At 38.1% G+C, this 16,943-nt stretch overlaps 1 protein-coding gene across 1 annotated transcript in view; it reads right to left on the bottom strand.

Moving 5' to 3' along the window:
• The window catches only part of atf6 (activating transcription factor 6), a 29,616-nt gene extending 13,967 nt beyond the window's left edge, over window positions 1–15,649 (bottom strand). Inside the window, exons 1-9 of the mRNA XM_057352929.1 lie at window positions 15,395–15,649; window positions 14,483–14,562; window positions 14,269–14,356; window positions 13,971–14,056; window positions 12,663–12,792; window positions 12,353–12,550; window positions 9,751–9,929; window positions 405–590; window positions 101–192 (exon numbers count right to left, since the gene is read on the bottom strand). Coding sequence (XP_057208912.1) covers window positions 101–192; window positions 405–590; window positions 9,751–9,929; window positions 12,353–12,550; window positions 12,663–12,792; window positions 13,971–14,056; window positions 14,269–14,356; window positions 14,483–14,562; window positions 15,395–15,485 — 1,130 coding nt within the window. The 5' untranslated portion in view covers window positions 15,486–15,649. The remainder of the gene's footprint in view (window positions 1–100; window positions 193–404; window positions 591–9,750; window positions 9,930–12,352; window positions 12,551–12,662; window positions 12,793–13,970; window positions 14,057–14,268; window positions 14,357–14,482; window positions 14,563–15,394) is intronic.
• Window positions 15,650–16,943: the final 1,294 nt, after the last annotated feature.

The following is a 16,943-nucleotide window of genomic DNA, read 5'->3' as shown; positions in this document are numbered from 1 at the left end:
GTGCTTGGATAAATAAACCCACTAAATCTAGATAAACAAACACACAAATAATATATAATATATGCTAATGATATAATAATTGTATGAATAATAAATTAACCTGATTGGACCCAGATTAACGACTAGGAAGACCAGGACCACCATAAGACACACGGCCCGTCTTTTGGGAGCTGTTGTATTTAGCACAGAGTTCTAAAAGGACAAGAAACAATGTAAGTGAATCCCCAACAGCAAAAAAATATATAAAATAGACAATCCTTAACCAATGTTTTAATTCAAACTTCAGACTACATAACATTCTCAAAAACATGATTTAAATACTAAAACATCAATTTCCATCTGGATCTGCAAATAACGTTATTACAGTCCAATCAGATCAAATAGTTGAAATGATGAACACCAACCTCACTCATCAGCCCCTCCAGCTGTCTTTTCAATGTGCCGTTTTCATTTTTCAGCTTCTCGTTCTCTGACAGCGCCAACTTAAGACGGGCTTCCAGCGTCAGCAGGTACTCTTTCTTCTTCTTCCGAGAGATAGCCGCAGACTCCCTGTTCTTGATCATGCGCTGCTGCCTGCGACACGCACTTGACTGGGCAGAGAAAGACAAGAAATCAGATCAATGCCGATAACCGACAACAACCAGCGTTTGCTTATGGGGTCATCATGACACACTGGCAAAGTGGCTTAAAACGTGATCTTGGTCAGGAACAAATCTACAAAACACTGACAACAAATCTTGCAGGCCGATGGTGTCACTGATGAGTCATACTTGTAAGAGAATTGTTTATAGTGCAAGTAAATTAGAAAAGTGATTGCGACTTGGATCCTGAATTTTTGCCGTAGCTGGAGCTTTGATCTGGACAAATCAAGAGATGCTGGACATCATCAATGTGTTTCCATGACCTCTCCACACACAGTCCACCGAGAAAATATAGCAAACAAGACATCTGGCACACTTTCTAATGTAGAGGAATGTGAACTTGCACTGGTGCATGGAAAGAGACAGAAAGAAAGCCCGATTTCTATTCAAGACATACAAGAATATTTTGCTGCTCATTAAGAGTCTGGAATAAATAGACGTTTGAAGCATGTCTCATCTGCATTCCTCTGGAAACACGCAGTTGAAGCATCCATCTACATGACCTCTCACCGGCTAAGAACCTCAGATAACCAAAAATGTTCAACTTAATAAAGAAAATATACAACATAACTTTTAAATGCCGAGTGTATGAAATTTAGCGGCATCTAGTGTTGAGGTAGCAACTTGCAACCAACGGCTCACTCAACCCCTTCCCCCTCCCTTTCGAAGCATTGCGGTGGCTGACATAGGACTAAGATGTTGAGATAACGGATTTAAAGTATAAACTAGGGCTGTCAACATTAACGCATGCAAATAATTTTTTCAAATTAACGCGTGAGAAAATATTTATCGCAATTAAAGCCCGTTTTGTCTAGCATTTTCATTAGCACAGACTTCAAAGTGTAAAATAAAATCTTAAATGAATGCAAAGTGTTGTGAAAATGGGAGTGCGGTGATGGTCAGATCTGCGTACTGAGACAGCTCTTAAAGGGGCCGCGATCTTAAACGTGCTGCTGTGACTCCTGTCACTAATGTTAATCAAAGAACAAAATAAAAGAAGAAATCAATGTGATTTTGTAGCTTTAATGAGAATTCTTCTGCAGTTCATTTATAATTTAGCATTAAAGACTGTAAAGTGTCCTTCAATTTCTGTATATTTCCTACATGATAGCTCTCAATTATACTGTTGAATGGCTATAATTAATGTTAAAATAATCAACTTAATAGAGACATCAGTTACAGTACTAATATCAAAATGTTAGCTTGCATAAAATGACGCTGTTAAAGAAATATGTTGTTTCTACATCAATTTGAAGATTAAATGTGAAATTATTAAAATGTAAAAGTATATTTTAAAATATTATTGTTATGTGCGATTAATCGTGATCAGATTAATTTTTTTAATCGATTGACAGCACTAGTATAAATGCACTCTGTTAAGCAGTTTGTCCATTTAGGGCTAGAGTAGAAACAACATGGCGAATTTCATGCAAGTGGACCCACGGTGTAAGAGTATAGAAATAGCTCATTCGAAGGTAATAAGAACATAACGCTTCATTATGTAAGGTCTTTATACGCCTCTGAAGACATAGTTATGTATATAATATTGCATTTCTGTCAATACATACTCAAAAAAAATTACACACAGCACCTTTAACTCAGCTCATGACAAAACGATTCAAACACTATTGTCTAGGCCCAGACATATTAAAGGGGTGATATGACACGGCTAAAACGAATATTATCGTTTGTTTTAGATGCAATGCAATGTGTAAACGCTGTATTTTCCCAATACCGTGCATGTTTGTATCTGCTCTTTGCCCCGCCTCTCTGAACCGCGCAGATTTTTAACAAAGCGAGGTGTGCTATGATTGGCCAGTTAACCAGTGCGCAGTGATTGGTCGAATACTGCAAGCGTGTGACGAAAATGTAACATCTCTTACCATATTTGGAACATCAGGTTCCAAAGCAATTGTACTGACAGGTACGCCCACCTTACTTGCGTATACATTTGGGCGGTCTTAGTCAAATCACACCACGAACTGACATAGATTTGTGGGGGTGTGGTTACACGAGGCGTTTCAGGCAGGTCTGGGTGAGCATTTGCTTTTAGATAGAATGCATCTTTTATTCCGACACTTTAATTTTTGCAATTTTACATGTCTAATACATGCATGGGCAACTTATAACACACCAAAGACACAGAAAAACACGTATTCGCGCCATATGACCATTTTGACAAGCACTATAAACTATGAAACTAAATGATGAATTAATATGTCCAACTCTAATAACGTCCTGGAACAAGAGAAAAACCCAATTAACTGAGCAGCTGTTATAAACAGGGTCTGGACAAAATTACACCGCAACCCAGTCTAGACACCACCCGTACGAGAAAAGGTCAATGGAATAGATTACAGCCCGAGACCATATACTGTATGAGATCGTCAGAGAGGTGTGGCAACATAGACGGTTCTCACAGCCAGACCATATTAAGACCTATTAGCCGTGGTGATTAAACCTCTGGGATCTCCATGAGCCTTTTTGTGCTCCCATCTACTGAAAAAGCTTGAAAACCGGGAAACGGGCCATGAGCAGGGCCTGGGAATGAACAACAAATGTGGTTACCAGGAGCGAGGGGGTGCCATCACCATGGCGACGGAACCGGATGGTTGAAGAGAGCTTGGGGGATATTGGCACAACTTATCAAATATCAGTGTTGCTACGGATTTCTGCAGGAACAATAGAGGACATTTCATGAGATATTTGTTTCATTTCAGTTCTGTGAACGTCTGAAAGAGGGTCACTTAAAGGGATAGGTTCACCCAAAAATAAAAATTCTGTCATCATTTATTCACCCTTGTGTTGGTTTAAAGCCGAAATATGACTCTCTTTTGATAAACACAAATGCAGATATTTTGAGAAATGCCTCAGTGGTTTGCATCCATACAATGGAGGTCAATGGGGAGCAATGTTGTTTGGTTACCAACGTCTTGAAAATCTTCTTTTGTGTTCTCTTTCCCTTTAAGAAAGAGTTTAGAATATGCTAAACAAATGTATAATCGCTCATATCGATGCTGGGATTTTCACTATTTCACAGATAAAACAATACTTAAAGGTCCAGTGCATAATTTTTTGGAGGATCTATTGACAGAAATACAATAGAATATACATAACTATGTCTTCAGAGGTGTATAAAGACCTTACATAATGAAGCGTTATGCTTTTATTATCTTAGAATAAGCTATTTCTATCTACATACACCCCTTGCATGGAATTCGCCATGTTGTTTCTACAGTAGCCCTAAATGGACAAACTGCTCTACAGAACGGGATCGTAAATACATTATCTCCTTCGGCAAAGAAGCGAAAACGTGACGACATCTGTTCTGTGTCAGCCACCATAGTGCTTCGAAAGTAAGGGGTGGAGTGAGCAGTTGGTTGCATTTTGCAACCTCACCACTAGATGCTGCTAAATTTCACTGACTGGACCTTGAACAGACAACAGACAATATTACGTTTATTTTGTGAAACATTTCCTCAATTCGGGTCAGATAAATTTTCAAATATTGTATTTTCAAATATTCTCAATTGATCATAATCTGACCTGCATGGCCAGTCTTCAGTCTAGCAGTAGTATGTAGTGTGAGCCCTAAAGGCCCAAGACTCAACTCTCTTCCAGACTACAGTACACTGAGACAAGAAACTGAATCCCTCCCTAGGCTGCACAGACTAACTTGCCCGAGGTCATTAATCTTAAACTGCCATAACAAAGCATTACATGCAATCTGCTCTGCAGTCATCACCATTCAGCTGTTTCAAACATCCCACTGCGCACAAACTCACAAACAGTCACACACACCGTACACTCCAAGACACCTGCTCCACCTGCCACATTTACTGTTGGATTGCAGTTCCTAACCCTCAACCCCAAACCTCTTCTGAGGCCAAACCACAAGAAGTCATAGTTAAACCACAGCTGTGCAAACCCACATAAATCCCCACAAACACTCGACAGCACTCTATGGACTGTGACAGTCTCAATGAGCTTTACTATTGCATGCCTATGACATCAGTGCTGGGAGAAAAATAAAAACAAATAAATAAAAGTCAGGAAGGGTTAGCATTTGACTGACATTTTTAATCTAGTTGGTTTAAGGCTAAATGATTGGCAATTATTGTGTATGGGGTTTTAAGATAAAGTTTATCCTCATACAACACACTGTTTGCTTTTATAACTGGGGGATATAATCTATTGACTATAACGGAAAGCTCTCGCAACAAACACGGTCAATAAACACGTCTACAAAGGAATAAAATGCCAGTTATTACATCAGTGACTGTGACAAGGGTTTGTTGACATTTTTATTTTAGCCATCAATTACAGATGTCAGGGTTTAGCGCCTGCTGGTAAATGTCGTCGCTACACCACCCACAAACAAACATTTCATTATATTGTAGTGAATGTTTTACAAGTGTCAAATATTTCGCAGTGCCCTTAAAAAAGCATCAACTGGAAAAAGACATCAGCTACTGAGATGAAAGGGAATGCTAACGGATGTGTTTTTTTTAGGTAATATAGACCTCCATGGTTAGACCAAATTCTAAGAAATACAAAAAAACGACAACAGCATGAAAATGTTTTAAGGCAATTACTGCATTTGTCCCATTTACGTCTGGACTCGGAGAGAGAGAGGGAGAGAGCGTGTCAATGTGAGAGTTAAGGCGTGTGTGTGTTTGCCACGTAGGAGTGCAATACACCAACCAAGAGCCGGAGCTCAGAACCAAGGACAAAAACAGAAGCAAAAGATCGAACATGTGGCCAAACTCTGCTATAGTTATTTTCTGAATCGCAACAGACATTGAGACTACAGACGTCAACCTTTCATCATATTTCCCTCAATGTCAAATCTGTCTAACACGATCATCGCTCACGCACTAACCTGTTCGGCTATTCTTTAGCATTTGCAGCCAATTCACACCTCAACATGTCGAACGGTCTCCAGACCATTCAAAAGTCCTATGGAGACATTTACATAATTTTACAGCGCTGAAGTTCTCCAAAACAATGTAATTTGTAATTACAGGCCATAATAAAAACCCAAACCTGCAACATTCAAAGCAGATCTGGATTTTACAGGGAAACCGCCGGGTTATATGGAAACAATAACTGTTGCTATAAATGTGTGAACTTGTTTTGCTTTGCTTCTCGGTTTAGACGTTCACGACCGAGTCTAAATGACAACTTGTGTGCACTGCATACGTTCGGCTCTGCGTGTGAAACCACCCAAGTCCTGAACTACGATACAAACATGTGCAGATGGGGACGAGACACACATGCATAGGGCTGCTGCACAGCTGTCCTTATACTAATCTACTAAATACTTAAATATGGATCACGGTTTTAGTGTCAAGACTCAGAAACAGAAATCCACCAGGGTCTTAACCACGCGTGTACTGCATATGCATGGTCCATTCAGTAGTGCAACAAGGGAGGAGTTATCGCTCATTTATAACTGTACTACATGACTGTTTAAACTGCATGTGCTACATACCGCTTCTGCGAATACTGAGCATACTGTCATGCCATACAATTAGATACGGGTGGACATCCTGCCGATCTGGACTAAGCTCACAGCTGCAATATGACGTGGTGGTGTGTTTGACAGCACAAGCTCAATTACCTCAAATTGTTATTTTTCTTTCATTTGAATATAAATGAATGAGCTGCCCAAAAATCATAAGTACAGTAGATGCAGTAAGTGATTTATATGACATTTATATGACCCTTGTGCCGTCAAGCATGCTTTTGATCTACTTCTGGAGTGCATATGTGTAAAACAATAAGAACATCACTCCAATTCTACGCTCTCTACACTGGTTGCCTGTTCGCTATAGAATCGATTTTAAAATTTTGTTACTAAATTTTAAAGCATTACATGGTCTGGCTCCCTCTTATTTATCTGACCTTTTAACTGAATATAGGCCCACAGTTCCTCTTCGGTCTTCCAACCAGCGTTTATTATGTATCCCAAAGTCTAGGCTAAGATCTAGGGGTGATCGTGCCTTTACTGTTGCTGCCCCCTGTCTTTGGAATGCATTGCCCCTTTCTGTAAGAACAGCCCCATCACTTTCCACCTTTAAGTCTCTGCTGAAAACATACCTGGCTTTCTGTAACTAATTGTTGTGTTTGTATCTGTTTTGTGTATGTATTTTAATCATGTGTAAAATTGTGCAGCACATTGGTCAACCTAGGTTGAATTTAATTAGTCCTATATAAATAAAACTGACATTGACAATAAATCAGACGCACGATTCCAACATCAAGTTATGTTTCAGTCCACACTGCAAGCTACAATACTGCCACAAAATCACAACTGTCATGTTTAATACTCAGCTATGTTTGTGGAGTATGATTTTGGACCAATGAGAATTCACAATGGGCGGGGCTTTTATTATTAAACTTAATGTTCACAATAGTATAACACTTCCCAGAGGACCATTTGGAAAACATTAGGATTCAAAACTTTGAGTATGAATTTTATAACTGGCTTTTCATGCAACCGTAGTTAAAAGGTCTGATCTATACCACTGCATCATTTCACACCACCTACACATGACAAAGTATAGACAGGTGCTCTGTTTTTCTTCATTCGGAGACCTTGGAAATCGCGCCACGAACTGAACCTGTAATAACATCCACAGTGGAAAAAACAGCACTAAACCTACAGGAATCTGAGGCTAATCCTGAACTCTGACGTCAGAAGAATCAATGAGGGGGAAATACATTAATGGAAAATAATAAGCGCATGAGCTCACTGTTGGGCTGTTGCTTAGGACCGAAAGTTGCGTTACACACTCACAAAATTTATTTTTCATCGTTTTAAGTCAAATGTCCTGTAAAATATTTGGTTTGTAATTAACCCTGGAGAAGATTTAGAGAAAGAAGAGAGGAATGACTGTTGTACGGATGCCATCACTCTTGAAACCTATACAAATGTATGCTTTTCTCACCTATAATTCTCTATTTCTCTCCTGCTTTCACAACTACACCAGTGGTCTCGCTCTCTCTCCGTCTCTCTCTCCCTCTCTCAACTATAAACACACTAATTTCTTACATCTGCAAAGATGCTTTTAACTAATGGTTAGGACAGCACATCTGGAAGAACACATGGCTTTCATTAGGAAACCATTTGATGAGTAAATACAATCAAAGACAGATCGAGTCTTTTTCCCATCATGTTTGTAAGCAGTTGTTTTCCTTCTACATTTCTTGATTTGCTGATATGTCACTTATGTGCATCTAGTGGCACCAAACGGAATTGCAAAAATACCGATATTTTTTAAAAGAGTTTATCAAAACTTTGCTCAAGCTAAACAAGAAGTCCCACCAGTGGTTAAGCCAGATGCTGATCTGTCCTGTCAATCAAATAAGATACATCATTGTATTTACAGTACTTAAAGGGATACTCCAGCCTGAAACCTGTATAACTTTCTTTGTTCTGTTGAACACAAAGAAAGATATTTGGGGAAATGTTAGCAACTGACATTTATGGGACATCATTGACTACCATAGAAGAAAAATTTAAATGGAAGTCAAAGGTGCCCCAGAACTGTTTGCTTTCCTAAATTCTTCAAAATATCTTATTTTGTGTTCAAAAAAATGATATAATAATTTAGTTGATTTTTGTTGAATAAATTGTTGATGACAGAATTTTCAGTTTTGGGTCGAGTATCCCTTTAAGTAATGGAAAGAAAGTCACGCACCAGCTTTAAAGGGATAGTTCACCAAAAAATATATAAATGACTTTGTTTTGAAAGATATTTGGAAGAATGTTAGTAATTTTCAGTTCCAGAACATCATTGACTCCAATAGTAGGTCAAATTAAATAGTAGTCAAAGGTGCCGCAGAACAGTTTGTTTTCCTAAATTCTTCAAAATATCTAAATACCTGGATGATGTTCCATAACTGAAAATTGCTAACATTGTTCCAAATATATTTCTCTGTGTTCATCAAAACAAAGAAATTTATACAGGTTTGAAACAATCTGAGGGTGAGTATCCTTTTAAAACCTTTATGAACAAGAGATTTTATGCAGTAATTCTTTTATTAATCTACAGTCTCATTAAATATAATCAGACCCCAGGCGATGTTACCCTGTTACACTGACAGAAATTTATTTCCCAGTCAGTTTTGCTAGTAACAAGTTTAAGAAATTTTAAGAAAAACTCCATACTGCCACATAAACCAGTAAGAAACAAAGTGATAGCAATGATTTTTACAGTGAATTAAACAGTTTGAAAGAAAAAGGTTTTCAGGATTTCATTTAGTTGTAGGTTAGTTATTTCAGTACTAAATATTTATATAAAATATAATTCAATGAAAACATAAGTGAACAGCTCAATAAATGTGTGGATAGATAATCAGGACAGCAAAACACTCCCATCACAAAATCTTGTCAAGTAAAATTGAGCAATTCCCAGTTGAACAAAATTGCCCCCTATTTTAGTCATGACATCAAGGGCATTTTCCAAACGGCATTTATGCACCCTTGAAGGGCCCTTCGCGAAGGGGATGCCATTTGTAGGGGTGTTCCAAACGAAAGTGAACACCTGAATCCCTTCGCGAAGGGCCCTTTCAGAAGTCCGTTAGCGAAGGGCAAATGCCATTTGTTCCGTTTGTGATCACGTGATCTTGGATTACGAGTTCTCGCAACGCATTTTGAAGCAAATATGATGCGGGATTTTGAAGTTACCTACAAATGTAAGTACAGTCATTTAGTTTGTATTTGTTTTATACTATTTTTGTCAGTGATACATATGATTTAACATTATTTGTAGTAAAACAAAGTGAAATAAGACATAATTACACAACATATATTACACCCTTCAAAGAGTTAACTTCAAGGGCTCAGCCCTTCGAAGGGGGTAGGGCATAGGGATGCTCATTTCCGTTTGGTAAATGCCCCAAGTCTGACACCAAAAACATTTTATTTGGAACACCACAGACTTTTCTTATACAGTCACTGTTAAACCGCTACTTTTCCATAAAACTGAATCCTCACAACAGCACTGTCAGGGCACACACACTTTTTAGCTCAGATCTGGACATAAGGGAACTGCACAATAACAGATTTAAAAATGTTTTAGTAAAAGTTTTGGCAACTTACATCATCCTCAGGGGTGGAGTTCGAGAGTGTCATGGTGACCACAGGAGAGGATGTTACTGGGGCAACAACAGCAGCGGGTCTGTCCTGAGAAAGCATTGGTACGGTGACCACACGCGTTGTCACTGCCTGAGTTTGCAGTTGGACCACCTGAGTAGGCTGAGTTAGCAACATGGGTCGACCTGAGAGACAAAACACAGACAGTCACGATCCAAAAACGTTCTACAGAAACTGTCAAGCCACTGGTAGTTTTTACATCTAAACTGCCTACAATCTAAACTTTGTATGAACTACGGGAAATGAATTGAGAGTCCATGTTATTTTTCTTTACTCTTTGCCTTTCTTTAACAACCTCCATTAATCTCAAGGCTTTGAAAGTAATGCCTCAGTTTAAAGCACAGATAAAACACTCAAAAATAGTTTAATCACAAAGTAAACTGTCGTGCCAAACACCATCCTTCACCGAGAACAAAAAACATCGCCCCCCCAGGTAACAGTAACAAACACAATTTGTCAGACATGTCGGGTCGCTGCTGGCATTGCATTAAAGGCGAGGAATTTGCAAGGACCCTGCAGGGGTCATAACCAACAACTTCCATTCCCACTGACTCACCCATCAGTCTTCAAATAAACTACAAATAACCTCTCAAATTAAACCTCGGTGTTACGCCAAAAAGAAAAATGAATGATGCAGAACACAATCAGTTCACTGCCACAATGTTTTACACAGAGGGTTCATTACGTATTTACAGCTTGCGGCAGAGATCCTCATTCTTCTGAGAGGAAAACAGCAAAAAGGGCAAAATGTTATTGTCCTCGGTGTAATGTAACATTTATAAACCAAACAGCAGTGACACAACAGGATTTATTCTGTTTGAAGGACCCGTCCCACTGGTGTAAAAGATGAAGTGAAAAGTGATTGTTTGGACACACTAGAGTACAGTGATTTGTAAAGTCAGGTCTCTAGCGATCCAGATAAGACGCTTACAGGATAAGATTGCTGAATGTGACTCGAGGCTGCTCTTGTCCTCTATTGCTGTTTCCAGGTGTGTGATGTAAATGTTTATACTGGCTTGAGGAAACAGATATTGGAGCTTGATGCCTGACAGCTGCAGTATAACATACTCAAGACATTAAACAGAGTCACCCGTTTCATCAGAACAGTCTGCAGAGAAAACCAACTTCTACTTCATCGTAACAAAACAACATTCACTACAGTTAGACTGAATGCACGCACGGGTTCATACTTGCAAACAAAAAAAGTTAATAACCTCCAAAAACAAAATAAAAACCACTTCCCCAAAGCACTGTATTAATACACTCTTGAAGTCAATACTTTAAGTGGGCAAATATTTTTGTCCATACCTTGTAGATATGTATAAGACAAAAATATGTCATAAATCTATTACAATTTTTTTAATGCATATTTTAAATAAATATCTTACTTTGGTTATAATGTACTAACTAAATATGTAACAAGACTTTTTTAAATGTATAGTAATCTTTTTAAATTATTCTTTAAAGCAACACTTTGGAACTTTTGCTCACCTGTTCCCCCATGTGGTTGATAAGCGCAATTGTCTGATACCAATGTTGTAAATATTGTCGCTGTACAAGCTTCCCCGTGGGCAGCGCAATACATGTGAATGGTTGACTAAGCTAATGGAACCGGTGAATGCAGAAACGTTGTTTGGAAACCATTAGGCACTCTTCTGCGAGCAGGGGATGGGCGGGGTTGTGTGAACCGACCCGAACACAGAACTTACAGAGTGTGGTTGTAGCCGCTATGAGGCTGCTCGGGTAGCAGCGGAAGTAGAATTTGTCTGGTTAAGAGTTCAGTTCAACCAGTGAAATAATTTTAGTGACATCATTTTAAGGTCGAAAAACTACAAAGTGTTGCTTTAAGCTTGTAATGACTTTAATATTTTCTTATTTTTCATAAAGCCTTCTTTTTTCATAAAAAAGTTTCCTGAAATGTCCTGGTTTTCCTTGATGACTGTCATGAAAATATAATGGACACTGTCTCAAAAAAAAAAGATTTTAAAGGAATAGTTCACCCTAGTTCACTACATCAAGAGCTGTATATGGCTAGTTGACAAATAAACCGTAAAAGTGTCCTTATGGTGTGACAGTAAAAAATCTAGAACAAACTACTAATAAAGATAAAACTCTCTTTTGCTCTTTTATATTTTCAATATAAATATTAATAATATAAAGAATAAAATATTACCAGTTTGTCTTCTAAACTTTGCTATGTCGCACATGTACAGTATATCATACACCCATATCCAATGTTTCATTTATATAGTGCTATACTGCCTTTACAATGAAGCTATCCTTCATCATACTGCACTAGGATGCTAAAGAATTTGAGTTTTGCAGACACATAATTTGATGAATATTGATGCATACGCTTCAAGATGTGTAAGCAACAAAACACATGCATATTCCATAAACATCAGTAATCTAGTTTGCCTGAAGACAGACTCCATAAGACAAAAAGAAACAGCCAGCCACCTATAGCACAAAAATGTTGTTGCTTGGCGACATCTGCTGGTTTTTGTATGCACGAGCAGAGGAAATTTCTGGCAAATGCGTTCATTACCTGCAGGGGGTGCTGGCTGAATGGTGACAGGTGAAGGTTTCTGGAGGACTGTGGTCTGAAGAGGCTGGATGATGATTGTCTTAGCTTGAAGGGATGCTGCAGCATGGGTGATGGGCAGCGCAGTAATGAGCGGTTTTGGCTGAATGGAAACCTTGGGGTTGGTCTGGATGGGTCTCTTAGCTGGCTGGAGAAGCTTTGCTTTGAGAACAATTAAATTATCCATTACAAATAACGCAAACAATAAAACAATACAAATTAGCCTAGAAAATAGAGAGGTTTTATGCTACATGAATGAATGTGGTTAACATACCTTTCAGGGTCTGATTGGTCCTCTTGGGTGGCTTCTTCTCGACAGGGATCTCAGAATATCCACTGGAGTCGGAGCACACAGAGAGCGGGGAGGGTTGAGAATTCCAGGACAGTGGAGAATGCACCTCATCCTGAAGAAAAACAGAGAACATATTAGACATCTGCCCGGTTAACCAAAAATATATATCACGTGATTTATGCACAACTTTTGAGTTAAGTACGGTAAAATGCTGCTGCATTAAAAAAATAATCGATACCTTGCATTATCGCAGCCAGCTCGGTTTCAGTAGGATTTAGTGGTGGCCGCGGTTAACCGTGCACATGTCATATATATATATATATATTTTTTTTTAAGTAGAGCAGCATAAAACCTAGTCGTCTCATAATTTATAGCAACAGTCCTCTCATGGACAAAAATCCCTGACAAATACACTCAAGCATTTGAATTCTGGATTGTAATCCGGGCCTCTTACAGGATGTTGCATCATTATCTGATAGGAGAGAGAACGGAGTTTGTGGTGTTTATTTATACATTGGGACATTGTGACATTGGCTTAAGAATGTAAGTGTGTCTACCGAAATAATGTGTTTGTGTAATTTGACTGAATTTAAAAGCTTGACGCTGCTATAACACCTTGAACTGTCAACACACCTATTTCAAAATGATCGTGGACACACCTCAATGAGAGATAGATTCATTAGTTTGATGATGTGTTGAGAGGCGATTAAAACATCTGTTAATGTAATGCAGTCTTAATTAGACACCTAATTCACATGGGTGTATGTGCGTTTTTGTGCTCTCTTGATCTCTGAACCAGTGCAGCTGGCAGGACCAGTGCGGTCTAAACACAACCCATCTGGCCACTGAATGAGCAAGTGACAACTGAAGTCATTAAACAAATGTTACATATATGTATATCTATTTTAATAGATCAGAAATAATTTCATATTCATATTCTTAAATAATAGAGTAGTGATGTATATACATAACCAGGCCCATTAACCTGTCCATTTCAGAGTATCCTTAGTCAATTAATAGAATTGCTAACTGTGCATATAGCCATTAAAGTAAAAGAAAGTCATACCAAATATAAAGAAATTCTGAACTGTTTGTTTAAAAAACACTATGGAAAAAGAGAGTATAAACTATTCATTTTCTATGTAACAAAACAGTTACCATCTTCGATTATCTGTGGCAGTACACAGAAAACAGAGTGGAGACAGAAGCAGCCCGAAACAGATTTTCATATCACACCCTGACAAATCAGATGCAAAGGACTGTTTGCATTGGGGGCGTGACTTAACTCACAAGTGTAGAGGAGTATGGTGAGCAAGGCTCCACTGAAGCTGGGGAGGACACAGAACTGAGAGTGTGATTCGGTGAAAGTGAGTCCACTGTTACATAGAACACACAGAAAACACCATGAAACAGGATCACACCCAAAAATGATGACTAATATATTGGGTTTTTTTGTTTGCAAAACACACTAATAACAATATTATTATATATCCATGTGTCTTTTTAAAAATGATTAAACAAATATTAAAAAATATTAAATCTGTACTGCCATGGATAATAATATACAGTTGATGTTAAAATTCAGTACCAGATGGAGGGCTGCCGTTTTCTCTCCAGCCATTTGAGTTCCACGCTGGATCCCCAATGTCAAAGTTAAGGTCAGAGGCAGGGATGTCCTAAAAAAAGGTCCACAACGCTTTAGAATCATGCTCAAATATTTTCCAGCTAATCAACAAACATCAAAAGACCAGCTACTAGCTTTTGTAAAGATAAAATAATTTGGATGCAAGGGTTTGACTTACATAGCTGACACTCTCCACTAGCGCCTGCAGGAGTTCATCAGCATCACCAAGCCCATCCAGGTCATCAAACAAACTGATATCTACAAATAAGTATGTGAAGAAAAAGAATATGACCACCGCTTACAAAAATTAACCATGGTTACCACAGTAATCACAGTCAAACTATGGTCATTCAAATAGCAATCAATCAAAAAACGTGGCGACCACAGTTTCAATAAAATAAAAGCATGGTTAATTTCGCAAAGCGCAAGACGTTAACTTAGAAAAAGAGCAGACAAAAACACCTCTATTAGAATAACAGACGTTTCAGGCTACAGAGAATATGTTTTACTTACATAGAGACTTATAAAATAAAGATGAAAACACGCAGCAAAAAAAATTAAAACAGGTGCAGTTGAAGCACAAAATATCGAGTTCACAACTCCCTTACGACTTGCGCGTCAAGTTTAACGTTATTAGCCTAACTTACTCTGATTTCCTTATTTTAGAAGTCCGAATAATTTCGTCAAATCTCGTTTTAACTAACGTTATATAACTTGGTAATATACGTAGATGTAAGATTTATAACAAATAATATTTTTCAATATAAAGCTACTTATTTATTTCGTATAATTCCAAAACAAAACATTATACAGTATAATGATGAACTTTCACATCTCGCATTAACTCGCTTCATAAAACTCATTTAGTATGTTAATATATGAAAATAAACTTCATTATAAACTGAACCCACAAACACGACGACGTTTGGAGTAACGTTACATAAGATCCAGTGAGTTAAATTAGGTCACGTCGTAAAGATACTGTAAACTAGTCTAGTTAATTCAATTCTTTTTCACTTTTACGCGAGCAGCTCGCGCAGACCCCATAGCTGACGCACTGTCATGGATATTTATCGCAAGTGTTTCTCACCCCACTCTCCATCCTGATCGATGGAAATATCATCCGCTTCCTTATTCATCATCGACGGATTCACGAAGTCTAACAACAAATTCGACGACATTGTGCCTTGAACACATTAGTGACGATTAAAGTTAGACGGATGACAGACGCTAGGACTCAGTAAGTTCGGTGTAAAGTTGTAAACACTCATTTCCCGATTCTGATGAAACTACATGACAACAATGCGACAAGTACACGTCTAGCTTAGCTTTACGGTAACTCTACGGACGCCGGAGTGGGTCAAATGAATGCGATCGCTGTTTGTTTTTCATTTATACGCCACAAGATGGCGGTAGATAACACTGTTTGTTTGTCTGCCTTCCTGCAGTTTCTCCCACAACTGCGCTTTGATGGTGTGTGTTGACATTATATGAATAGAGTTTCATGGCCAGGATTGTGAAAGAGTCGTCACATATCCCTTATCTGTGACACCTTTGCCCAGATTTACTATGATTGTAACTTCATTTGCATGATTTCTTTTATCTGGGCAATACATAATAATCAAAATGAGTATGTGATCTTTCCTGATGTCATTTATAGTGTAGCCTACTTACACAGGATAATACGTTTGGCAATGTCTTTTATGTCCAAAACTAACAGAAAACTGACTCTTTGACATTTGGCTTATGTGTAAGCCAACAATAGTCACTAAAATTATACTGTATGTACAAAATGTGATTGCAGGATTTAGTTTTTTCAAATAATTGTAATGCTTTGTTTAATTGGCACATCTGGACAATAGAAAACTTAGCAGGCACACCAGCGGCCCATTTTAAATTAAGAGCATCAAAATGAAAGTATAAGAAGTGAACGCAAAATGCCATTTTTATTAATCAAACCAACCAGAACAGCTTTCATATACGCAATATCTTTATAGCCCCTGGCAGGTTGCTAAATGTCAGACCAGTAGATCACATTGGCTGATTTAAAGATCTGAAACAGGTGCTCATTGCCATAATCTTGTTGGTCTTCCCGGGACATTGTCAGTTTAACCCGAGGTGGTCTACAACATCCCTGCTGGATTAGAAGCTCTCCCACGCGGTACTCCAGAAAACGTCAAGTGTTTTAAAATCCATCATTATGTGTGCTCTAACATCATAAAATCTAAAACTAAAAAACAATTATTTTCAAGCAAGCTTGATAAGTGTAGAAAAGAAAAACAAACATTCACTCACAGAAAGATTAAAATGGTTGCAAAAGAGAAAATCACTCACATTTGAGTGCACAAAGACTTTTTCGAGTGATTTAAAATACTAGCATCCAATGAAAAAATAATAATTTGTATGAAAGGGTCCTGAGGCGTTTCTATACTATAGCCAATCGTAAACCAGTATTGTCCATTCAAGTTAATTGTGTATAAACCCACCAGTAAACACACTGAAGAAGGCATTAGCCAAAACGTCTGTGTCGTTGTCCCCCAATGATGGAATAAAACTTAATACGTTTGTATCTCTGTGAATGCGAATCATTTTGTATGTATAAACCCACCAGCCCACAGATTGAGCATTACCGGGTTAAT

This window comes from Triplophysa rosa, linkage group LG15, assembly GCF_024868665.1.
Source record: "Triplophysa rosa linkage group LG15, Trosa_1v2, whole genome shotgun sequence".
In the NCBI taxonomy this organism is placed as follows: Eukaryota; Metazoa; Chordata; class Actinopteri; order Cypriniformes; family Nemacheilidae; genus Triplophysa; species Triplophysa rosa.
Note: the sequence above shows the minus strand (reverse complement) of the source record. Positions and strands in the feature narration are given on the sequence as shown.